Here is a 26,390-nt window from a genome sequence, read left to right as displayed (position 1 = left end):
AGTCTACAAGTCGCCTTTCAAAATATATGTTCCACATCATTAGGACAGGCCAAGTAAGTTTTCTTCAGTGTTGCACAACGCTTCATAACTGGACAGAGATAATGGCACTGTTTTCTACATAATCAGCTTCGTTTAGCCTTAAGTTTTATTCTGTTCTAAATAGACCTATGGCGTTAATTCCTCTCAAAAAGTCTAAATCTTCCTTAAGTATATCCTCAAGGACTACGTTGTGTGCGAGTCCTGGCATTAATATTCCCCTTGCCCCTTAAAAAAATGATCCAACGACCGTTAGCAGGCAGGAGAACTAGAGGAAGCTAGTTCCAAAGAAGAGAGCGAATTCATGACGAGTTTGTTTAGTAATCACAAAATCGTCAATCTGATGCTCATCATACTACTGTGACAGACATTACAAAAGAACCGAACTGCATCACTGAATGCTTCACTGTCAAAATTCCGTGAGCGCATGTCCCACGAAGTCAAGCAACACATTGCTCCTCCAACACACATCTTGCGGAATAAGCATCATAGCTGCCCTACATCTACATCTACACCTACATCCATACTCCGCAAGCCACCTGACGGTGTGTGGCGGAGGGTACCTTGAGTACCTCTGTCGGTTCTCCCTTTCTATTCCAGTCTCGTATTGTTCGTGGAAAGAAGGATTGTCGGTATGCCTCTGTGTGGGCTCTAATCTCTCTGATTTTATCCTCATGGTCTCTTCGCGAGATATACGTAGGAGGGAGCAATATGCTGCTTGACTCTTCGGTGAAGGTATGTTCTCGAAACTTTGACAAAAGCCCGTACCGCGCTACTGAGCGTCTCTCCTGCAGAGTCTTCCACTGGAGTTCATCTATCATCTCCGTAACGCTTTCGCCCTTATGGCGAAGCACACGCGTAGAACGGAATAAGTGGGAGATAATAGTGGCGTGGAAAGTACCGTCTTCCACATACCGCATAAATGTAGATACACACAGGGAAACGATTATTCGGGTCTTATGTGCATTTTATATGAGCCACGTATGTGATATCGCAAGCACAATTTAGTTTCCTTTTCTTTCCTCAAACATGAGATCTATTCATCGACCTGAGAACGTTATATGTCATTGTAGTAGTGTTCCGTGTTGGTGGATAATCGAACATCCTCTCCATTTGATGCCGTATTAACCGGTCCGAAAATTTCGAGGTGCACGTGACGTGTGATGCATCTGTCGGCGAAGAAAGGTAGAAGAACGATGTCGTATGTGCGCAGACTTCTGCTGTCAGAGATGTGCGTCACGGACATGTTCACTGTTGCCGTAACATCCTCTGGATGAACTGGTGTACCGCATCGTCGATGGTCCCCTTATCTTTTATATCGTCACGACCCCTCTACTGGATATGAAATTACGTCACAATTTAAAAAAAATTGTTGATAGTCTCCTAAGGATAATTGCTGCTGTTTATTACCCCATTCATTCAGAGCTCCTGAAATCATTGGGAGGAAGTGGCAACCAAGCGATATTAAAGTAGCTGTGTGGAATCTATGATATATCGTAAGGCATCCAGATAGTCCCGATGTTTGGCAGGGCCGATACGTGTGAGGTCTGCCACATAATCTGGTAAGCGACTCTTGCACCCAAGTTGCTGACAAGAGAAACATATAGAGAATGGAAAAGAAAATGAGGATGTGTTAGATGACGATCAGTTTGCCTTTCGGAAGGGTAATGGCTCCAGAGAGGCGACGTTGGAATTGATACTGAAAAAAAGACTAAAGAAAAAGGAAATGTTCATAGGATTTGTCGACCTGGAGAACGCTTTCGTTAATGGGAACTGGTGCCAGATGTCTGAAATTCTGAGATAAAAAAAGAAGTAAGCTAGAGAGAAAGACGTCTAATAAACATTCTTGTTACTGTACATACGTTGTGCACGAGTTAAAGATAGTTTAAGACAGGGATGTCATCTTTGTCCATATTGTTCGATTTATACGTCAACAAACAATGATGGAAATAAAACAAAGATTCAAGAGTCGGATTAAAATTCAAGATCGAAGAGTGTCAATGTTAAAATTCGCTAATGACGTTGCCATCATCAGTGAAAGTGGACAAGAATGCAGGACGTGTTGAATGGAACGAAGAATTTAAAGAGGGTATAAGATGGATTGAGAGCAAGCTGAAGAAAGACGGAAGTAATGAGGAGTAGTAGAAATGAGAGTAGTGATAAACTTAACATCAAAATTCGAGACCACGAAGCAACGGAATTCTGATAACTTGGAAGTAAAATAACACAGTACCGATTAGGCAAGCAGGTCATTAAAAGCTGATTTACACATGCAAAGAGGACATTTCTGGCCATGAAAATAGTGTTAGTATCAAACATCGACATTACTCTCAAGAAGACGTTTCTGACAAAGTACATTTTGACCACAGCAATGTATTGTTGTATAGTAGTGTAGGGAATCCAGAAAAGAAGAGGAACGAAAGGTGTGAGACTTGGTGCTATAGAATGGTGCTGAAAATTAAGCTGGATTCTTAAGATCGGGAATTATGAGGTTCTCCACAGAATCGGTGAGGAAAGGAACATATGCATAACACTGACTAGAAGAGGGCACAGGATGACAGGACATGTGTATAGACATTAGGGAATAACTTCCGTGATACTAGAGAGAGCTGTAGAGGGTAAGAACTCTAGGGGAAGACAGAGATTGGAACACATCCAGCAAATCATTGAGGACGCTGGAAGTATACTCTTAGATGAAGAAGTTACTAGAAGAAAGGAATACAAGGCTAGCCATATCGAACTAGGCAGAAGACTGACGACTCCAAGACAGAACAAAAATTCCCATTCAATATGAGCCATGAATGGCAGTCAGACAGGAATGGGGTGTCGATAATTGTCTTACTCATGTGAGACGTGGCTCACGTAGCGGCGGTTTATGGCTGGTAGCGCTCGCAGATTGTTTGGGCAACGGTTGCTAACGAAAATGCAAACCTCTTAAACCTCTTGCCCCCCTCTCTATTCATATTGTACCACTGTTTCCATATTTAAGCGGCCTCACTGATCTTGTGCTTCAGCATCCCTATCTGCTTGGCAAGTATGGAAGTGTCACTGAATTTTATTTTCTTACCGCAATGTTTGTGGTGTTTTGCTACCGCCGATTTGTTGTGATGTCTGTGTCGCATTAGGGCTTGTGCTCCCGGATGGGTGTTCCTTCTAGCTTTACGGTTAGGCCTGTGTTGACTTCACCACACACCTTGTTCACTGATGCAGTGCACACAACTGTTTTGTAGGGTCTAATACTTCCTGTCTCATACGGTTGCTTCGCAAAACGGACTGCAAACCACCTTACGACACGACGCTGTCCATTAAGGTTTATGTTTAATAACTATGTCGTTTAAGGACTACGTATTATCTACCTTCACATACACTTCTGCTCCTGGCATCGCTGCCTCCTTGATGGCGGTACCTCTCGGTGTCCTACGTCCCGTGTCCTGTGTTTACACTACCTCCAGACTGACGTCACAAGATGGGCACGATATCGAAGTTACCGCCTGAACACCTGTTGAACGCAACGCCTTGTTTCCACACACTGTTAAGCACAGCCACGTACGGTCATCATGGAACGTTAAATGTGTAACACTAAAGACGTCGTACATGAGTCCTACTAGCTGGCAAATGCAATTAAAAACCTGCGAATTTTCTCTGTGAGATAGTGGCAATACAAAATCGTTGATACGCAGTAATTGAAAAATATTCACGTTGCTAATTTTCTTGTTTACTGTAGCAACTAGCCTACTATTATTTTCGACCTTCGACCGTATCCTTCGTGATGCTGTAAATCTGCGTACTGGTCTCATACGGTGAAGAAGTGGTGGTGACCTTCAAAGTGTGAAACATTTTGAGTCCATCAAAGTCTACATTCCCTCCTTCGACTACCGCTCGACACATTACGGGAACGGAGAAGATGCGCCATTTTGTCCTGTCATCGTTCTGCAAGAAAACGCTTGCAGTAAATTGTTTGTGGATTGCCACTGCGTTGACCGATATGATTAAACGTGGCTCAGAATAAAGGCAGAATTCAAGTTCTATAAACAATTGTACATTTCAAGGAAAACCGGTCCCTAATGATAGAAGCAAGTATCGTATCTTACGCATTATACTCGTTCTAAATTAACAGAAATACTCTGAAAGGTGGTGGTGGTGGTGGTGGTGGTTAGTGTTTAACGTCCCGTCGACAACGAGGTCATTAGAGACGGAGCGCAAGCTCGGGTTAGGGAACGATTGGGAAGGAAATCGGCCGTGCCCTTTCAAAGGAACCATCCCGGCATTTGCCTGAAACGATTTAGGGAAATCACGGAAAACCTAAATCAGGATGGCCGGAGACGAGATTGAACCGTCGTCCTCCCGAATGACTCTGAAAGGCATGGGATTTATAGAATATTTGAAACATTTCAATCTACACTTCGTTACGAGTCATTCATCTAGCTAAAGTTATTGCCACAATTTTCACATGCGGGTTTCACTGACAAGTAGTTCTTTTGTTGGTTCAGTAGTGGCGTAGCACTACATCTGCCGACAGTACGTTCCAAAGGCATGAAATATATCTATGCACATCAGGCTGTAGCTGTGGGAATACTATTGCTCCACTATTCACGGACAAAACTATCAATTTCTGCAAACATATATGTTCATCAGTTTTTAAGACCCCCATATCCGAAACCTAATCAGGTCACTGAAAATAATTACGAATTAATTATTTTATAACTGTAACTTTTTATCTCCTTGTAATTAGTCATCATGGTTGTCGTAGCCACACTTTATATTTGTAGATGTTACTGATCCAAAATCTAAGTATGCCTGGGGCATTTCGAGGGATTTTACGCATCTTCGCTACCCGTTATATTAGTAACATTTTGTATCTTCCCTATTCGTACTCTTTTACATTTATTTGCGCCTCACAGGGAGATATAGTAAGGTCCTATGAAAATTGTGCCTTTTCCTCCATCACAATGAACGTATTATGCTTCAGTTTTTTTATCTGGTGAATGGCGATTTCAACAAGAGTTCAAACTCTACACTTGCGGCAGACATTGGCGAATATTGACTACTTAAATTTTGGTGGACACACGTATTGACAGATCGGAAATAATTGATGAATACCAATCTCAGTGCGGTCGAATTAGTCTTGTATCGTGTTGGTAGAGAGTGAATTTCGGAAAACGATGCAAATTAGAGAGGCAGGGGAAGAGGTAAACGAAAACATTTTGAATACTGTTGGGAACTGAGTCATACAAATATTGAATGGTAGTAAACACGACTTAACTCATTTCTACCAACGAAATATTCCATTTCATCTGGAGGTGCTGTAAGGGGTAACGGAGCGATATTTGTTTCGCAGTATAGATCAAAAAAGGTGAACACTGTTCATTTCACCACTTCCGCATTTCCAGTGGTGCGACTGGAGGCGTTAACATCTTTCACTACCCGACCCAGTTCTGGGATCAACGTTCACGTTGTTAGATAAGGTGATACTTATAATTATGTTTCCTTTCAGTATAAAACTAGAGGTCTCTGCAACCCATTATAAAATAGTTCCGTCACACGTTAACACTGATTGTCAGTCCTATTTTTTCTCTCGTTTTTTGCTGCTTCCACTCCTTAAGCAAATGATGTAATGCCAACTACTCATTTATGAATAACCATCTTTCATATTTTCCTGTCTCTTACGTCTCTTACAGCAAGTTTAGTTACTCTTTATTTGCTAGGATATTTTACCTTGACCTGCTGTCTATTAATTCCTTCACGAAACATTGCAAAGCTGAAGATTCCAGTCAAGTTGTTATTTTGAAATGCATTATTTATTTGTGTGGAATGAATATCTTGTTTCAGAATGAAATCCTCAGAGGAAAATTGTTTGTACTATACACAATATTTTAGGATACCCTAAAGTATATGAGACTCTTTTCTTAGATTTTTTCATCCTGAGCAGTTACCAACGCCTCTGTTTCCTCCACGTCTTGTAATCTAGCAGATTTTTGCCGCTTAATTTTATTTTCTAACAGATTAACTATTGACTTTTTATTACTTTTCTTTACACATTTCAATCGAAGTTTGAAATCTTGGAAATTGTTATATTATCATTAATAATAGTGGTCACTAATACTATAATTATTATAGTTATTATACAACACTTTGTTAACTCATATCCTTCCGATATTGAAACTGTGAACTGGAATACTGTGCTGTTAATAACTATCGATATGATACGTAAATGTAAAAATTCCACAAATATGTAAAATAGAAAAACAAGATTCGCTTCTCACATAAGCATATATTTGTGATACCTGCACTTCAGAAAGTTAAAACCGCATGATAAGTAGTTATTCTTACTGCAAACAAGGAAAGGGCAGCATTGGTCGTAAGTGTTTTGAAATTATTTATTGCAGCAAAGTGATTTCAGTCAGTGCATGACTATCTTCAGTGCAAATAGTAAAGTCTTGAAGACTTTTGTCATAAAAGCACGTATTACAACTTCATTTTGGCGTCAATGGAAAAGAACATAGCAGTTAACGAACAAGTTTTGATATCGAATTGCTGTAATAACTGGTTTCAAACTTCTTACGGCCGATGCTCCCATTGTTCTTGTTTGCAATACCAATATTGTTGTCATTGAGCTGATAGTTCCCAATGGAATTCAACCTCATGTATTTACTCACTGTTTCTCAAAAGAAAAAGTACTTGAAAAATTGATGTTATTAGCCTCTATACCCCGTAAATTTCGTCAGAGTGCTTGGGACCCGTAACCTACAAAAGAAGCAAATCCATCGCAAACAGATGTGCTCTGTTACACATCCGAAGGTTTAGAGAGGTAAAAAATGTGTATCTATCTTTTTGATTTGCAGCTCCTTCTATTGGCCGTGTTTGCAGTTAAAATTTTTGGATGTGAGATCCGCCAATTACGCAAAACACCGTTTTTCTCAATACCCAAACATGTTTCGGCACCACTGTGCCATCACCAGTCGGTTTTCGTTTTTATTTATTCTGCAATGTGAACATTTTTGTTAAATGATTATAAAATTATGTGCATTTTTAATTCAAACAACAGATTGTTTCTTTTTGTAAACACCTTTACATTTGGTGAGCATAAATTTTCTGGATCACTTTTGTGTTAATTATTACAGGTAGCTTGTCATCTGCAACCAAACGATGTTGCTGGGAAAGTTTTTTGCTGAGAGTTAACCTATCTTCTAGAATGTAATTTAGTTTTTCGCGATGTTTTCGTGCCTATTTTCGTATTTACTTTTCGTGTGGCAAGCACTTCCACTCTCCGCATCATGCTGAGATATTGTAATGCCTACGTAACTATAACAAGTATTTTCCACAAATAACGTAGTAGAACGCTTTTCACTACACCAGAACACAGTGTGATTGTGGTTTGTTACGTGTCCCAACCACGTCAGTGTTCATTAGTTCACCAGAGAGTTCGGCGCCAAATTTGAATTACGAAAATATGCGCGAATACATCGTGAAAAACTAAATTACATTCTAGAAGATAGGTTAACTCCCAGCAAAGAATTTCTCATCAACATAGTTTGTTTGCAGATGACAACTGCCTGTAATAATTAATACAAAAGTGATCCAGAAAATTGATGCTCACCAAATGTAAAGGTATTTACAAAAAGAAACGATCTGTTGTTTGAACTAAAAATGCACATAATTTTATAATCATTTAAGAAAAATGTTCACATTGCAGGATAAATAAACACGAAAATCCACGGATGATGCCACAGTGGTTCAAATGCTTCAAATGGCTCTGAGCACTATGCAACTTAACTTCTGAGGTCATCAGTCGCCTAGAACTTATAACTAATTAAACCTAACTAACCTAAGGACATCACACACATCCATGCCCGAGGCAGGATTCGAACCTGCGACCGTAGCGGTCGCTCGATTCCAGACTGTAGCGCCTAGAACCGCACGGCCACTCCGGCCGGCCATTAAAGGCACAGTGGTGCCGAAACATATTTGGGTACTGAGATAAATGGTGTTTTGCATAACTGGCGGACCTCACATCCAAAAATGTGTATCTAGTCAGTTCCAGAGTTGATTAATTTATCATGGTCGGGGTTCACAGTAATGTAGAATTCTTTTAAGGACATCATATTCGCCATAATTCCATTCTTGGCCTTTGGGCCATTTTAAAATGGCACTGCAAAAGATTTTGCTTTAGCACATATGCGACTTTAAAATCCTCCGACATGTATAGAAGACATCGTCAAAAAAAAGCCTATTTCTGACGGTGAATTTTAAAATATGACATGTACTGAAGCAAAATCTTTTACAGTACCATTTTCAAAAAATGGTTCAAATAGCTCTGAGCACTATGGGACTTAACATCTGAGGTGATCAGTCCCCTAGAACTCCGAACTACTTAAACCTAACTAACCTAAGGACATCACGCACATCCATGCCCGAGGCAGGATTCGAACCTGCGACCGTAGCGGTCGTACGGTTTCAGACTGAAGCGCCTAGAACCGCTCGGCCATTTCGGCCACAGTACCATTTTAAAATGGTCCAAATGCCGAAATTGGAATTGTGAAATAAATAATTTCTGTAGTCAATGGCGAATATGATCTCCTTAAAGAATTGCAAAGTTGCTACAAAGAGTTCATGATCCTCTTCTCGTACGGCAGGTGGTGAGATTCACGCAAGCGGACATCGACGCTGGGAACTTGATCTACGAGCATTCGGGCCCGCTGCAGCCGGCCACGTTCTACTTCCGCGTGTGGGACGGCCGCTTCAACCCCAACTACACGGTGTTCACGTTCCACGTGCTGCCGCTCACGCTCAACGTTTCTCTGGGTCGGCCGGTGGCACTGCAGCAGGCCTCGAGCGTGGCGCTGCTAACGGCCGACCACCTGGTCGTGTCGACCAACGGCCGGCCCGAGGACGTACGCTACAACGTCACGCGGCCACCGCGCCACGGCGCCGTCTACGTCCACGACTCGCCGGCCCGCGAGTTCTCGCAGGCCGACCTGGACGCCAAGCGCGTCATGTTCATGCAGTCCGACATGACGGCCGAGAGCGACGCCTTCCAGCTGCGCGCCTGGCTGCCCGACGGAGCCTCCGGCGCTCCGGCCGTCGTCGTCGACGGAATCGACGTCGAGGTCAGCGTCGAGCCGCTCGTCAGGATCGGCAACTTCACTCCGACGGCAGGCGCCAAGAACCGACTGGGACTCCACGCGCTCGACGCTACGCCGCTGGCGAAGCTGACCAACAGCAATCCGACGTACCTGGTGGAACGCAGGCCCAGACTGGGCCGCATCAAGAAGATCATCCGCAGCTCCGGCGAGAAGAGAAAGGAGCGCGAGCGCGAGGTGAAGCAGTTCTCGCACGAGGAAGTCGAGAGCGGCGTCATCTACTATGTGGCGAGGGCGCTGCCGCGGCTGGAGCCCGGAGGGGCAGAGGACGCCTTCCAGTTCGTGCTGAGAGCTTCCATCTTCCAACCCGCTCGCGGAGAGCTGAGGTTCTTCGTCAGGCCAGAGATGGCCGCGGGAGTGGTCAGCGACGCGGCGAGCGACGTGGGCGCCGCGGTGCAGTCGACGAGAGGTCCTCCGCAGCCGCTGCCGGGGCCCAAGAGCCCCGTCAGTCGGGAGAGCGAGCAGTCTTCCGGCACTGTCATGAGCAGTGACTACGTGCTCATCGTGAGCATGGTCCTGGGTGTGGTAGTGGTGTCTGTTCTCGTCGCGGTTGTGGTCAAGTGCCGTTCGTCGAGGGCTAGGGCGGCAGCCAGCGGCCGCGCTGTCCAGTCGAAGGTGGACCTGTCTGCGCCGCCTCCACTGCCTCGCCCGCCCCCAGACGATCTCCTGCCCCCGGCCCCCGCCTCCCCCAGCGGCCTCCAACGCGGCGGTATCAGCGCCAAACGGTTTGCGGCCAACGGCTCCCCAACTCCGCTCGGTTCGGGACTGCCGCCGCCGTCCGTTCTCCAGTGCAAAGTGATTCCTCTGGAACCCGTCGAGTCCGTGGCGGGTTCTGACGGCGAACTCAATGCCCGGTACCCCTACGGCGTTGCCGACGAACCGACGGAGGAGTGGAGCAGTTACGATGCGTCCGAAATCGCGTATCCTCCACGGACAAATAACCCCATGCTGCGACGGAACCAGTACTGGGTATGAGAGTTCATGGCAACGTAGCACATTGAAATTGCAGTACAAACAGCGCACATCTCAGGGCCAGGGAAACTGTCGCTTACGGCAGCATGGACGCTCGTAAGACTTAAAGAATTTCGCACGGATTCCCAGATATATGAAACAAGGGAATTTTGTTGTCGTTAATCTGCTACAAAAGCGTCAGAAATTATTGCGTACACATAATCTTGAATATAAACTTACAAGTCTGCAACAGTAACTTGTGAGATACAGAACAACCTGTAATGAGTTCACACGAAAATAACTGACTACTTATCTACACATCGTGAGCAATCCATGGGAAAGAACCGTGAGCATTCAGATTCTCACACACAAGTGAAATAAACAAAAGATGGCAATCAAAGTGAAAGGAGGAAATGTCGGATACTACAGGTGACGTTCCCAGATAAGTTAATAAATTTGTTTTTAACAGAATTGCCCCGGCATTATAAACTGTTAAATGCTGTCCGTTCTAATGGACACAATAAACAGGATTGGGACGTTCTTAAACAAATATGCCTATCTGAGAGAAATAACAAAATAATCTGTGAGAAATCGAGTGTCAAGGAAATGGTCAATTACTGCTCATTAGGCACAGAAACTGATATCACAGTCCGCAGTTTCAGAAAATACAGCAGACTGGGCGATAAAATTGTGTATTCTGAAGGTGTATGTGAAGAAGTAACTAACACATACATTAGATATTAACACAGTTAATTGGAGAACGTTTATTCGGGAAGTATCTAAGATTTCAAAAAATATATTTCACGTTGAAAGTAACAAGAATAAACAAATCACTATATGAACTCTCAATAATCGTTCGTACTCCACAATGGAAATAAAGCGCAAAAAAATCTGAAAAAAGTTGCGAAAACACAAATCGTGAACTGCAGTGTCTCTACAGTTGTTCGGACAAGTGGCTATTTTGTTGTGTATCGTAAGAGTAATTATTTTTTAGAACTTTGTTATGCATATGCCTGACATACTGATAACGCAGTCACTTAATATTGATTACCTACGATCCTGTTTTCCAGAGACATTCAGGTCTTTCCTCGACTGCTACAGTGTTTATAAACTCTTTGTCTTTCTGCAGCAAGTGTGGCACTACATAATACAAAATCTTCCGACTCGTTACAGAAATACTGCTTTAAAATATACTGAATTTGTTTCTGTGACAACGCAACTGTCATTCGATACTGGTTTCACTTACATGAAACTGTGACTATCGGCTCAATTACAAGATAATACTGTAAAAATATATGATTGTATGTATGAAAAATGTGGAAATGACTTGATACAGGAATGTATTTTTTTAGGAATGACTATTAGAAATAAAAGAAGACTTTCTGAAACTCTGTTATTTAATAATGTCGGCGTTTTATTAACAACCTATCTACCAAATCGTTTAATCCTTTCAAAAGGTCGTAGTCTGAAATAGTGAACCCGTAAAGAGAGGGATGGTCACTTGATTGAAAGAGTGAACTCATAATTAGGATCAACATCCTACAAATTGTGGCCACTAGCTATTGGTCTCGTGTAGTTTCTCAGAATCATTTCAGTTGGATACTGGGACTTCTTCGACTGAGCTTTCAGTCCTGCCCGAAGCCCTCGGCGTCCTTCAAGCAGACGCTTCGGCAGCCAAAGTATTCGAAAATAATATCCCTTTACTTCAGTGAATTACGTATTTTTGTCGAATCTGATGAGTCATTACATCGACTTACCAAAGCATGTAAAATTATGTGGATACGAATGTTGATATTCTATTACACCACAAGCCGTTTGTTTTCATTTCGTCTACAATACGCTCAATGCATTACGTTGGTCCGCTTAATACGGGATGAGTCAAAAAGGACTTTATGGCTTTGGAATCATATAGAAATTTATTGAGATAACTAACAGAATAGATACAGGTGTCATCTTGTAGCAAACAACCTCACATTTCACATTAGAGTGTCAAGTGTCATTTTGGTTCGATGTAACTACCATTTGTGATGCGGCAAACATCCCACCGGTAGTCAATTTCTTTCCACACTCGTTGCAGTAAATCGGGTGTAGCTTTGCTGCTGCATCAAAAATTCAATTTTTCAGTTCGGTTAAATAGTATGGCGGGTGGGGGGGGGGGAGGGGGCATACACAAGGTCTATACTGAAACCCAGAGAAAGTAATCCAGTGGTTTCAAGTCCGGTGAGCGAAGGGGGCATGCGTTTGGCCCTTCACGGGCAGTCCACCGACCTGGGAAGCGATTATCGAGGAAATCTGGAACTTCCACGAGGAATTGAGGTGGTGCACCGTCTTGCTGGTAGTACATTATCACCATCGGTCACCTTAATCGGTATGTGGAATTAAAAAGTTTTCAAGCATATCCTTATAATCATCGACAAGCGAACGACCTGGTGATTTATCACGTCGCAGTGAATAACCCGCCTCAACAAAGTTCTTGGGCCAAGAGTAAATTAGTAAATTGTGAGCCTGCTTGTGGTTCTTTAGCGTGTTCGGTGGGAAATTTATGCCGAACAGTTATTCTAAATGCTCGCTTCATGAAACCAAAACACGCAACAAGTATTCTCCACAGCAGAGAAAGTAGCCATTTTAATTGAGCACTAGACTGGCACCCCTGGTAGTATAATGTGGTACTGGTGCACTACGTGATCAAACCTGAAGTTATTTGCTACAAAATTACACATCTACCGCTTCTGTAAGTTATCTGAAAAAATTTCTATATCATTCCGAAGGTCTAATACCTCTTCGTATTGCTAGGCTTCCATTCTTTGCGTCCCAGAGAGAATAGGAGCATCCCCCTCCCTCCCTCTCTCTCTCTCCCTTTCCTCCCCCCCCCTGTCTCTCTCTCTCTCTCTCTCTCTCTCTCTCTCTCTCTCTCTCTCTCCCCCCCTCTCCCTCTCCCTCCTCTCTCCCTCCCTCCCTCCCTCCCTCCCTCCCTCAATCCCTCCCTTTCCCCTTTTCACCGTTTCCACGGCGAATTAATTTTCGAAATATAATTTAAGAAAATCTGGAATTTTCGTAGGTAATTCTTCTTTACTGTGTAACCTTGGAAACAGAGTGTGAGGCCGGTCTCGCATTCTTACTGTGTTATTCATATAAGGGTGGTCAAATGAAAAAGAAACAGCTGGTAAAATGTAAATAAACTGTTTATTTTTTTGTTAAGTAATTGCCATAACTGTTAATAAGTTTATCCCACTGTGAGACAAAACGGTCATTTCCTTCACGGAAAAATGTTCGTGGTTTTTCTACAGGACTATAATTCTATCCATGCTTGCAGTTTTTCGTACGGAGCAGACAGACAGCCACGAATCTCATACATCATGGCTCCTAAGATATGGAAAACGCACAGAGGGAGACCGGGACTGTGTGAGGGTAGATGTAAGGGCTTATCCGGCCGGAGTGGCCGAGCGGTTCTAGGCGCTACAGTCTGGAACCGCGCGACCGCTATGGTCGCAGGTTCGAATCATGCCTCGGGCATGGGTGTGTGTGATGTCCTTAGGTTAGTTAGGTTTAAGTAGTTCTAAGTTCTAGGGGAGTTATGACCTCAGAAGTTGAGTCCCGTAGTGCTCAGAGCCATTTGAACCATTTTCTGTAAGGGCTTAACAGCGAAACTTCAGCAGCATAATCAAAACAGTCTTGTCAACATGTGGGCGGGCGTTTTGTCAGCAGGTTGTTGCGAACAGGCTGCAGGAATTTTTGATAATTAGTTGAAACCCTCAGCTGCCGACAGGTGTTGTTGATATACCTCGATGCGGATAGCTGAAAATGTGTGCCCCGATCGAGACTCGAACCCGCGATCTCCCGCTTACACGGCAGTCGCTCTATCCACCCGAGCCACCGAGGACATAGATGAATAGCGCGACTGCAGGGACTTATTCCTTGCACACTTCCCGTGAGACTCACATTCCCAACTGTCCACAATTGAAGACAGTTGGGAATGCTTGTAACGAGTGTCTTGCGAAAACGCAATTTGATGATTCACTACGGCTGTGACATCTGTCGAAACTGATCGAAACTTCCTTCAGGTGCAGAAGAAATATGAAATCTGAAGGACCTAAAAGGCTGTTTTCTTACATATGTATCAAAAGATGAGGTCAGTCCTTGAGTAGAAGGTCAGTCCTCGAGTAAATGATAGATGACTTTATTTGCATGATGAAATTTGAGTACCATATTTCCGTATTCGTCCACGTGCATGAAAAGAGGGGTGTTTGAGGGACGGTGTGTTTGCACGCCGTACTGAACATCATACGTTGCCAGCCATAATGTTTGTTTGGTTAGCTGCCCCTTGTCAACGGCTCTGTAACTAAGTACGGTGTTCAGTTATTGATATTGTGTTTCTTTTGTTTAGCGCTGTTTGAGACGGCTGAAGCGAACAGCTGCAAAGATGAAGCCCGTGTAGCACTATCCGTAATGTTTACTAACGAGGAATACCGGAGCATGCTTTATTTACGGATTCTGTGATGGTAATGTGGCCGCGGCTGAAAGAGAATATAGAGAAAGATTTCACAACGGTGCCTTTCAAGGAGATTAGTATTTTCAAGCACTTCACCAACAGGAATGCCACAATCTACCCATCATGTTGGTCGACCAGGATCTGCTCCACATTGTGAGAGGAAATTCTTGATATTGTAGAAACACTTCCATCTATCAGTACAAGGATTAATACCGCATCTGTGTGGCGGGTGCTTCATCAGAAAGGTCTTCATTCGTACCAACTGAAGCCTGTGCAAGAAAGACTAATAGAGTTCTGCAGTAAACCTCAACTGGCAGTAACGAATATATTGTTCAAACATCACAAGAGAAGGAAGTACACTTGGAGAAGACCTACAGACACTGGAATGTACCAGTTGGACTTCGTCATGGCCAGACAGATTCCGAAATCACATATTGGTTATAAGACGTGTCCAGGAATAGATATAGACTCAGACCACAATTTAGCAGTGAAGAATAGCAAACTGAAGAGAATCATCAGGAAAAAGAAGAAAAGTACTGAAAAATGATAAAGTATGTTGGCAGTTCTCTAAGGCTGTAGGTACTGCGATAGTAAATAGGGCAACGGGTAGTTCAGTCGAAGAGTAATCACAGCCGTTGGAAAGATAATACGGTGCACGAAGATAACTGCAAGGAAATCTTGGGGAGCAGAAGAAATATTTCTGTTGATGGACGAAAGTAGGTAGTACCAAAAATGCTTAGGAAAAGACAGCAATACAAAAACGTTATTTACTTCGGAATAAATGAATAGGAAGTAGAAGGAACCTAAGTCGAAACGGATGCATGAAAAATGTGAAGTAATTGAAAAAGAAACGGTGTCGGAAACAGAGATTCAGCATAAAGAAAAGTAAAGACGAAGATTAGCGAAACTAAAAGTAAAGGAGTCAACGTACAGAGTGCAAAAGGAATTTCACAGTTAAATATAGTGGAGAGAGCGGATAGATGTAATGAGCACACTGAAAGCCTCTACAGCGGGAGGAACTGTTCTATGACGTAATAGAAAAAGACCATATGGATGACACAAGGGACCAAGTATTACAGACCGACTATAGCAGAGTTTTGGGAGATTTACAATCAAATAAGACAGAAGGGACAGATATCATTCCTCGGAATTTCTAAAACAATTTGGGGAAGCGGCAACCAAATAATTAATCAAGTTGGTGTGTAAAATATATGAGACTGGTAATATACCATTCCATTTTAGAAAAAATCTTACACGCGCATCCCGAACATAGCAACGGAACATAGGTGCAAGAACTTTCATCCGTTTAACTTAACAACTTACGAAACCAAGTTGCTGCCAAAAATGATACACGGAGTAATGGAAAAGAAGATACGGTTTGGCTGTAGGATAGGTAAAGGTATCAGATAGGCAGTTCTGACTTTGTGGTTCATAATGAAAGCACTAGATAAGAAAAATCGAGACAGCTATTTAGGGTCTGTCAACGTGGAAAAAGCTTACGACAGTATAAAATGGTGCAAGCTGTGCGAAATTCCTGGAAATATAGGTAATATCCATAGGAAAAGGATACTATACAATATGAACCAAGAAGGAACAAAAATAATGGATGACCATTAACGAGGTGCTCGGATTAATAAGGGTGTACAACAGTAACGTAGCCTCTCCCCTGCTGTTCAACCTGTACATCGAAGAAGCAGTGACGGAAATAAAGGGTAGGTTCAGCATTGGGACTGAAATTCAGGACGAAGTAATTCAACCATAAGATTCACTGATGATGTTGCTGACCTCAGTGGAAGCAAGAAGGAATTAGAGGACGTACTGGACGAAAGAACAGTCTGCTGAGCAGAGAATGTGGACTGAGAGTAAACCGAAGAGATATTAAAGTGATGAGGGGTAGCAGAAATGATATAAGTCGTACAGTTAACATCAAAAATGGGAAACACGACGCAGAAATTTGTAATACCTTGGATGCAAAATTACGTATGACGGACGTAGTACCAAGGAGTGCTTTCCTGCCCAAAAGAAAGCTTCTAGTATCAAACACTGGCATTAAGTGAGGATGAAATTTCTGAGCATGTACTTCTGGGACACACAGTTCTATGGAAGTGAATCGTTTGCAATGGGTGAAGTTGAAAAGAAGAGAATCGAAAAATTTATGAAATGGTTTCATACATGGAAGCTGAAAATGAGGTGAACTGATAACATAAGAGATAACGGGTTTCCCGCAGAATCAGCGAGGATGGAACTATGTGGAAAACATTGAAAAGAACAACAGAATTATAGGACCTATGCCAAAACATCAGGCAAAATTTCAGCGGTACGGTGCTAGAGGGAATTGCAGAAGGCAGAGGGTAAGTACAATCGGGGTAAAGCGAGAATCGAACACATTGAACAAATAATTGACGATGTAGGATTTAAGTGTTACTCTGGGATGAAGAGGTTGGCACAGAAGAGAATGTCGTGGTGCGTGGCATCAAGCCTGTCTGATAACTCCCCATCCCCCCCCCCCCATCCATCCCACCATAAAAAATATATTACCCACCTACATTCCTCCCAGCCATCAGTACCTAGCCATTGACGACTAGCTACCAATGACAGCCAAGGGAATTTTACCCGTTATTTCCACTTATTTGAAAAAGGGGCGAGAAACATATGTGAAAGCTTTCGATCGTCGAAAGATACCAAGGCAAATGCCACTAGAGAGTTAACAACGTTGAGTTGTAGAAGTTGAAGAGGAGTATGACACGGTCTAATTACCCAGCTGGTTTTACCATTAATGTTTCGAAAATCTACGCTGCGGTCTGATCAACACTCAGGCCAAGCAAGATGCGTAAGATACACAGACATCTTGATCCATCGCATGGCTTTACTTCCAAGAAAATCATTTAGCCATAGAAGAATGATTTAGAGAAAAATTGTCCTGGGTATACCATAGCATACGCACTGGTGATCAATAAAATTGCAACTTCAGGATGACGGCATTAAACAAACGTGAAACGTGCATGCTCTGATCTATTAGGTTGGTACATAAATAAGTAGCGCTTTTGTTTTGCGTGATGATATTTCGATTGCTACGGGTTCATTTGGCGATTGTCATTTTTATAGTAGTTCGCCATTGTTCTCTGAGTTTACATATTCTGGCTTCGTCATGTGCAGATAATGAGTGGAGCTGTAGACGGTAGAAGATGGTGTGCCAATGGAGAAATCGGAGTATTTTTGGCATTTTCTTCCCAGGAGTGACAGTAGCGGAGGAAGCCATTAACATTTGCAGCACGTATGGGGATAATGCCATCAGGGAATAATCTAGTTTTATTCCTTACACCTTTTTATCCAAGCAATCATTTCTGTGTCCATATCGGACGCTCCTTGTAACCGCTGCACTGGGTGGAAGAAAAACTTGCGGCCGTAACATTGTTAAATGGCGGGAATTCCCGAAGCCTGTAAGAAAATAATTTTGTACAATACATTCTCAATATATTTTCATGAGAACACATAGGATAAGTTAACTGAAAAATATTAAGATCTAAGAAAATAGCAGTGCTGGAATAAATACCATTTTCTTCACCCACAAAATCGAGACAAAATCGTGAATTTTGAAACTCCTTCACCAAAGAAGACGAAGAAAATATTCCTGAATTCCAGTCAAGAACAACTGCCAAGATGAGAAACACAGAAGTGGATATCCTCTGTGTAGAAAAGCAGCCGAAAACCCTTAATAAAGGCAAGGTCTCCGGTCCAGATTGTACACCAGTCAGGTTCCTTTGAGACTATGCTGATATAATAGTTCCATATTTAGCAGTTATATACAACCGCTAGCACACAGAGCGTTCCGTACCTAAAGACTGGAAAATTGCTCAAGTCATACCAATACACAAAAAGGGAAATAGGTGTAATCCGCTGAATTACTAGTCGATATCACTAACGTCGATTTGCAGTAGGGTCTTGGAACACTGTGTTGGAACATTATGAATTACCTCGAAGAAAACGATTTATTGACACATATAGTCAGCACGGATTTGAAAAACATCGTTCTTCTGAAACACAACTGGCTCTTTTCACTCTTGAAGTAATGAGTGCTATCAACAGGGGGTGTCAAATTGATTCCAAATTTTTAGATTTGCAGGAGGCTTTCGACACCGTTCCTCACGAGCGTCTTCTAACCAAACTGCGTGCCTATGGAATACCGCCTCAATTGTGCTACTGAATTCCTGATTTCCTGTCATAAAGGTCATAGATAGTAGCAATAGACGGAAAGTCATGGAGTAAAACAGGAGTAATATCTGACGTTCAGCAAGGAAGTGTTATAGGTCATGGTCCTGATCTATATCAACGACATAGGACAGCATCTGAATAGCCATATTAGATTGTTTGTTGATGATGCTGTCATTTACCGTCTTGTAAAGTCATCCAATGACCAAAATGAATTGCAAAATGGTTTGAATAAGATATCTGTATGGTGTGAAAAGTGCAATTGACCATGAATAAAGAAAAGTGTGAAGTTATTCACATGAATACGAGGCCTGTCCAGAAAGTAAGTTACGATCGGTCGCGAAATGGAAACGAGTTTGAAAATCCGATAAAGCTTTGCAAAGAAGTGTTGGGCAGTGTCTCTAGTATGACTCTAGGTAGAATTATGTCGCTCTTTTCATTCCTGAGCACTTAGTGAGCGCGTATAGATGTTATAGAAAATAGTGTCTCCCGCCAAGTACGAGGGCCTGGTGAGAATTTTCCCCTGAAGCTATGCAACCAACATTACATAACTGTCGTGCGGTTTCTTCTTCAAGACAATTCTCAACCTCATTCTGCAGGGGCAATAAAGATGTTCTTGCATCGTTTCAATTGGAAATGTTTGGTTACCCACAATACAGTCCGTAATTGTCTCCCACTGAGTTTCATCTCTGCTCAAACGAACCGCTGGCTATGAAGACAACATTTTGGTACAGACAACGAGCTTTAGGCCAGCGTAGAGAATTGGCGGAAAGCACTGGCGGCTGCCTTCTATGATGAGGGTATTGGAAAGTTGGTACAACGCTCCGACGAATGTCTGAGTCAGAACGGCGACTACGTAGAGAAGTAGCTGAAAGGTGTAGCTAACTGTTACAAATGAAACATTTCTGATTTTCACTGTGATTTTCATTTCGCGACCAATCGTAACTTACTTTCTGGACAGCCCTCGTATTAAAAGACATCAACTTACACTATAAGTCACACAAATCTTAAGGCTGTAAATTCAACTAACTACTTAGGGATTACAATTACAAAGAACATAAATTGAAACGATCACATAGATAATATTTCGGGTAGAGTAAACCAAAGACCGTGATTCACTGGCAGAGCAGTTAAAAGATGCGATTCTGGAGTATTGCTGTGCGGTGTGGGATCCGTTTCAGGTGGGAATGACGGATAAGATCGAAAAAGTTCAAAGAAGGGCGGCTCGTTTTGTATTACCGCGAAACAGAGGGGATAGTGCCACAGACATGATATGTGAAATGAATGGCAATCATTAAAACAAAGGCATTTCTCGTTGCGACGGGATCTTCTCATGAAATTTCAATCACCAATTTTCTCCAGCGATTGCGACAACATTCTGTTGGCACCCACCTACAAAGGGAGAAATGATCACACGATATAATAAGAGAAATCAGAGATCGCACAGAAAAATTTAACTGCTCGTTTCTCCCGTGCGCCGTTTGAGAGTGGAACAGCTTGAAGGTGGTTCACTGAAACCTCTGCCAGGCATAGCAGAGTAGGCTTATTCATGCAGAAGTAGATGTAGATGAGATGAAGATAGCGCAAAACGGTTACGCACGCTGATAGAGAATTGAATTAAGAATAAAAACTAAAACTAATGTCCGTCCGTACAGGCCTTGGAAGGCCCAACGGCACCGACCGGCAGCCGTGTCATCCTCAGCCCACAAGCGTCACTGGATGCGGATATGGAGGGGAATGAAACCATCACACCGCTCTCCCGGCCGTAGGTCAATTTACGAGACCGGAGCCGCTACTTCTCAATCTAGTAGCTCCTCAGCTTGCCTCACAAGGGCTGTGTGCACCCCGCTTGCCAACAGTACTCGGCAGACCAGATGGTCACCCATCCAAGTGCTAGCCCAGCCCAACAGAGCTTAACTTCGGTGATCTGACGGGAACCGGTGTTACCACTGCGACAAGACCGTTGGCTTTGATTAAGAATTTCATCATCAGTATTGTATGTACTATTCTCGAGCTACGTTTCCTGCCAATTTGAAAAAAAAACGCTTTCGAGAAAAACGCATTTGAAGTTCTGGGTTACAATTTTTCTACTTCAATATACGACAGGCGTTCAATAAGTAATGCAATATATATTCTAGGCTAGTTTCCGTTGAAAATTCTGATGTTGTTGTTGGACACGGTGGAATATTTCCACTTCAACCCCTATAGTTTCATGAAGTTGCAATAGGTGGCGGCGCTTTACGTGGTTTTCAGAATGGCGTCTGCATCGGAGATTGGTTCCAAGCAGAGAGCTCTCATTGAGTTACTTTTGGCAGAAGATCAGAGCTTCGCATATATTCACAGGCTCTTGCAGAATGTCAGCGGAGATCTGGCAGTGAACAAAAGCACGACGCGTCTTTGGGCGAGGCGTCTATCATCATTGTAAGAATGTCGGACAAACCTGTCCAATCTCCCGCGTGAGGGCCGGCCGCACTAAGCTTAGACTTCAGTACTGCGCACAATCTCATTCGAAGTGATCGACGGATCAAAATCAAACACCTCGCAGCACAGCTGGACATCTTAGTTGATCGTTCTGACACAATGGTCCATCAGTCGCGGTAGTCGGAACTGCGTGCCTGCTGCGTTCCTCGCCAACATAAAGAGCAACGAAGGACTGTCAGTGCGGAGCTGCTTGCACCTTGCGAAGCCCAATGAAGGATGCTTTCCGTGGGAAGCAGTACGTGGATAATGGGGAGGTTATCGAGGCACCAAGACGTTGGTTCCGACGTCGATCACTAGAGTGGTACCATGCCGGCATTCAGGCCCTTTCAGTAATGTGGCTTAAGGCTATCGCATTGAATGGAGATAAAGTTGAAAAATACGGTTTATTAGCCAAAAGAGCGGCGAATAACGTGGTATATTGGAATCCTGACAAATATATATGTTGCGTTACTTTCTGAACGTCCCTCGTACCTATAGTCAGAGATCACTGGACCACACAGCAAACCTTCTAGATCCAAATGGAGGTACTCCATCTTCTTCGTGGCCAATGTTGTCCTGCGGGGCTCTTTAACAGACTCCGTCACCCGCTGCTCTTCTTGCTCGATACGCTTCTCGTCCGCTTTTGTGTAGTCATGGGTTGAACACAACTCAATTTCGAGCATGTTCATTATTTCCACAGTGTCTCTTAGGCCGTTATTGAAATTACACACTTCCACACTGGCAGCGATGTCAAATATTTTTACTACTGTGAATCGTCTTGTATGTTGATAACAAAGTTGATGAACTTATTAGGTTAAGCATTACAACAGAGCAGATATCACAGAGAACATTTGAAGCAAATTAACAAAAACACGATGTTTTGAAATTTTCAAATAGGTCTACTCTCCTTATCCTAATAGTGCTGCTACACTTAAAAACTGATTTTAAGACTCGCAACTTACGAATTATAAGTAACAATGCTGCCATTTAGTTTATCTGTCATGGTTTCTTGTACGCTGACTGGCTATCATGTCTCACATTTAACAATATGTCATGTACTTTTAATCTTATTATGTGCACTATTATATTCTGCCTGGTTTTGTCAGGACGTATATTTTATGGGACATTTTAATGAGTTTTCTGAAATATTACGATTTTTAGTATGCAAGTAATGTCGGATTTCGCCTTATTCCGGTTGTAATATTAACTGCCTCTTCCTCTTACATGAGATTCGCATAAATAAGCCTCAGTGTTTCGTATGCACCTGAGTCAGGGCTGTAAAATGCTACATTGTTTGTTTCCATTAAAGATGTATCTTGATCAGATAATCTATTAACGAATGGTTACACATGAATTTATTCAGCCTGAGCACGTGTGTAAAAATGTTATCAACACGAGTTGGAAAAATGACTATTGGAACTAGATTCAGGCACGCATATAATGATTCAAATTCATTTTTACTGTCCGTATCTTTTAAGAAATCTACATCGAAATCTCCACCAACTATTAATTGTTTTCTCTTTCTATGACAGCTGAACAATACATCTAGGTTCCTCGCAAATAGTTGGTTTCCTTGAGAAGATCTGTAGACTGTTACAATATTTACAGACAAGTATTCTGCAGTAATACCACACAAGCAAAGCACTACCTCTAGGTTCTGACCTACACAAAAACTGTTTGTATAATATTTCTGTTCTTGTGTCCTGTTAACTTTACACGAAAATGATGCTAGTCTCTAATGTCTGATATTTAGCTTCTCCACCCTTGAGATTACACGTTCAGGGAGGCACAGGGCGTCTACCACTTCAGAATTTTCCACATCTTCTAGGCATACAAGAAAATCATTTATATTGTATTTCAAATCTCTAATGTTCTGATGAAACAGATTAATTTTTTAACTGACAATCTCCGACAAAGGTCATTCATATATCCAACGCCTTGCAGGCACTTGCCTTTAGATCATTCGTGTATCACGAACAGGATACCCTCTTGCAGCTTGTCACCTTTCAAATCTGTGGCAAAGTTTAAAACACTGATTTGAGATTTAAGAACGTCTACGGAATAAAACCCATCCAACGTCCTATTTAAAAGGACATATGCATCAGAATCAGCATATGAAGAATGGACTCATAGACTCATAGATGGGTGGAGAAGGTTATACTTTCATAATTACCAAAAATATCCAAGCAGAAAAGAAAAAATCAAGACACTGAACTACTGATAATATTTCCGTAAAAAAAAGTGTATACGCTTCTGGCCTCCTGGAAGATTAGTTAATCACGTGTAGTATGATATCTCCTGAACCTACAGGAGGGACGATCAAGAAACGTCTGCTCTGTGTTACACCTCAGCAGTTAGTTAAGAAGTCCGTTTGACAACTGCAGGGACAGGTACAAATATTTCTTGGTTTAAAGAGAGATTTCTTTGGGTGAACAGAGAATTCTGTGGTACGTTTCGTTAAAATTAACTAATTCTTTGGCAGCAGGCTGGTAGTGCGCGCAAGGTGTGTATGTGTGTGTGTGTGTGTGTGTGTGTGTGTGTGTGTGTGTGTGTGTGTGTGTGTGCTTGTGTGTGTGTGTGTGTGTGTGTGTGTGTGTGTGTGTGTGTGTGTGTGTGTGTGTGTATGGTATGGGACCATCGAGTAACTGCACTATTTTCACATGTGAACCGTCATACTGACGAGATAACGAATAAACACGTGTTTATACCGATTTCAACGCTCGTGGAAGGAATTCATCAATCTGTTTTACATCTATTCTCGACACTCAATACGACGTTCGCAAATGGATTGCACGGTGAAGCAGTGATACCGACGCTTCTCAGAAGAAGCACTGCGCATTCCTCGCAGCGTTTGTGCTGACGCTTCCGAGTTGAAATATCCCTTGTGGGGTTACCTGGAAAAGGAAGGCAGTACTCAGGACTACGAATCCTTCCTGATGTATGTAAGCGAGTAGTAGTCGAGACCGCATGACGTATCCAGTGGCAACCTAAACCCAAACATTTTGTGATTTATCGTATTTAAATGGCTTACAACAAACAAACATAGATATTGATGTTTTATCATATTGGCTGTCGTAAACGCAGATCAGGACACCTCAAGAAGTTCACACGTCACGGCGACTGTTTCATTTACCGAACGTCCAATGAATACTATCCATTGTTTTAGTGTTGGTCTTGCAATGTATACTGTGACCAAAAAAAAACTGCAATGCCCCGCAGATGGATTACGCGTTCAGTTCTATAAACGGATTACATTGCTGCAGAGAATAATTATTTGAATTGGTTACATTATAGTCGTAATAACTGCTACGAGTTATACAGTAACCACTGTAAGCCAGAACAACATAATAGTAACCGGTTATTAGCGCTTTAATCTATTGCAGACAGGAACAGCACTGCAGACATTTTGTGCTATACTGTTCCTATAGTGGGATTTATCATTTTAAATAAATTCCGTAAGCTAATTTGACCAAATGCTGTTTCAGAATAACTATTGTACCGCCTGACTGCATGGACGCGAGTAATTAATCATACTCCTATTATTCAGTATCACACACTCTCTGATCAAATCTAATTTCAAAAGGAAATGAGGCAGTTCGGCTGTTCCGGTCGTAATTTTGACATGCCGTTTATTATTGACGGCCTAACAGCAGACTTCCCTAACACCAAAAGATGCTAAAGAGATGTTTTCAAAAGCCTACAAAAAAACGCGTAATGAATGATTTTCCATTTCTTTTAGTATTCTTATTTAAGATAATATTACCAATATCCATCCAAAAAATGTGCTGTGTTTGTAACGTTCTTTCGAAAACGATGTCCTTCCCCTCAGAATCATTCTAAACATCTGGTACTTGAAATCTACAAGTAATGAAATCTGAAATGTAACTTTATTTAATCTCAGTTACTTTATACACCAAACCGTTAACCCATCAAGTCTCAAGATCTATGGAAACTAGCGCCTTTCACATTAAAAGTTCAAAGTAACTTCGGTGTCAACAGTTACAACGAAAATTCATACCTTGAAGCATAAGTCCTATTCAGACTTTACAGCACGTTAATAACATGAAACATTATCATCTTTTACAGGCCTTACAAAACATTTTTCAGTGAGAAAGGGACCAAAATATACTGATGCTGTCGAATTATGAGTCGGAAGACTTCTTTTTTTTTCTTTTGAGCCATCGGTGTACTGACTGGTTTGATTCGGCCTGCCACGTATTTCTCTCCCGTACCATGGAAGTTATTCCGTGATGTCTTACCAGATGTTCTATCATACTATCCATCATTCTTGTCAGTGTTTTCCACATATTCTTTTCCTCTTCGGTTCTGACCAGAACCTCCTCATTCCTCACCTTATCAGTCCACCTAATTTTCAACATACGTCTGTAGACCCACATCTCAAATGCTTACTCTCCTCTGGTTTTCCAACAGTCCATGTGTCACATCAATTTCTTCCTCAAATCAAGGCCTATGTTTGATACTAGTAGAGTTCTCTTGGCCAGGAACGCCGTTTTTCCCATAGCTAATCAACTTCTGATATCCTCCCTGCTCTATCTGTGATTGGTTATTTTGCTGCCTAGGTAGCAGAATTCCTTAACTTCATCTACTTCGTGACCATCAGTCCTGATGTTAAGTTTCTTGCTGTTCTCATTTCTGTTACTTCTCATTAATTTCGTCTTTCTTCGATTTACTCTCAGTCCATATTCTGTACTCATTAGACCGTTCATTACATTCAGTAGATCCTGTAATTCTTCTTCACTTTCACTCAGGATAGCAATGTCATCAGTGAATCGTATCATTCGCATCCTGTCATCTTGAATTTTAATCCAACTCCTTAACTTTTCTTTTATTTCCATCATTGCTTCCTTGAACAGTAGAGGCGAAAGACTACCTCCCTGTCCTACTCTCTTTTTAACTCGAGCATTTCGTTCTTGATCATCCACTCTTATTATTCCCTCTTGGCTCTTGTACATAATCTACATTACCGGTCTCTCCCTACAGCTTATCCCTGTTTTTCTCAGAATTTCGAACATCTTGCACCATTTTACATTGCCGAATGCATTTTACAGGTCGACAAACTCTTGCTTCCATTATCAGCCGCAAAG

The 26,390-nt window shown here is 42.2% G+C and overlaps 1 protein-coding gene and 1 pseudogene across 1 annotated transcript in view; one reads left to right on the top strand and one right to left on the bottom strand.

Annotated features, from left to right (window-relative positions):
• The window catches only part of LOC124613370 (chondroitin sulfate proteoglycan 4), a 553,335-nt gene extending 542,160 nt beyond the window's left edge, over positions 1-11,175 (top strand). The window contains exon 24 of the mRNA XM_047142070.1: positions 8,670-11,175. Coding sequence (XP_046998026.1) covers positions 8,670-10,151 — 1,482 coding nt within the window. The 3' untranslated portion in view covers positions 10,152-11,175. The remainder of the gene's footprint in view (positions 1-8,669) is intronic.
• Positions 11,176-20,675: 9,500 nt separating this feature from the next.
• On the bottom strand, positions 20,676-20,793 carry LOC124614151 (annotated as a pseudogene).
• Positions 20,794-26,390: the final 5,597 nt, after the last annotated feature.

Source organism: Schistocerca americana, chromosome 4 (genome assembly GCF_021461395.2).
Source record: "Schistocerca americana isolate TAMUIC-IGC-003095 chromosome 4, iqSchAmer2.1, whole genome shotgun sequence".
NCBI classification, from domain to species: domain Eukaryota; kingdom Metazoa; phylum Arthropoda; class Insecta; order Orthoptera; family Acrididae; genus Schistocerca; species Schistocerca americana.
This window is presented reverse-complemented; position numbering and strand designations above follow the sequence as displayed.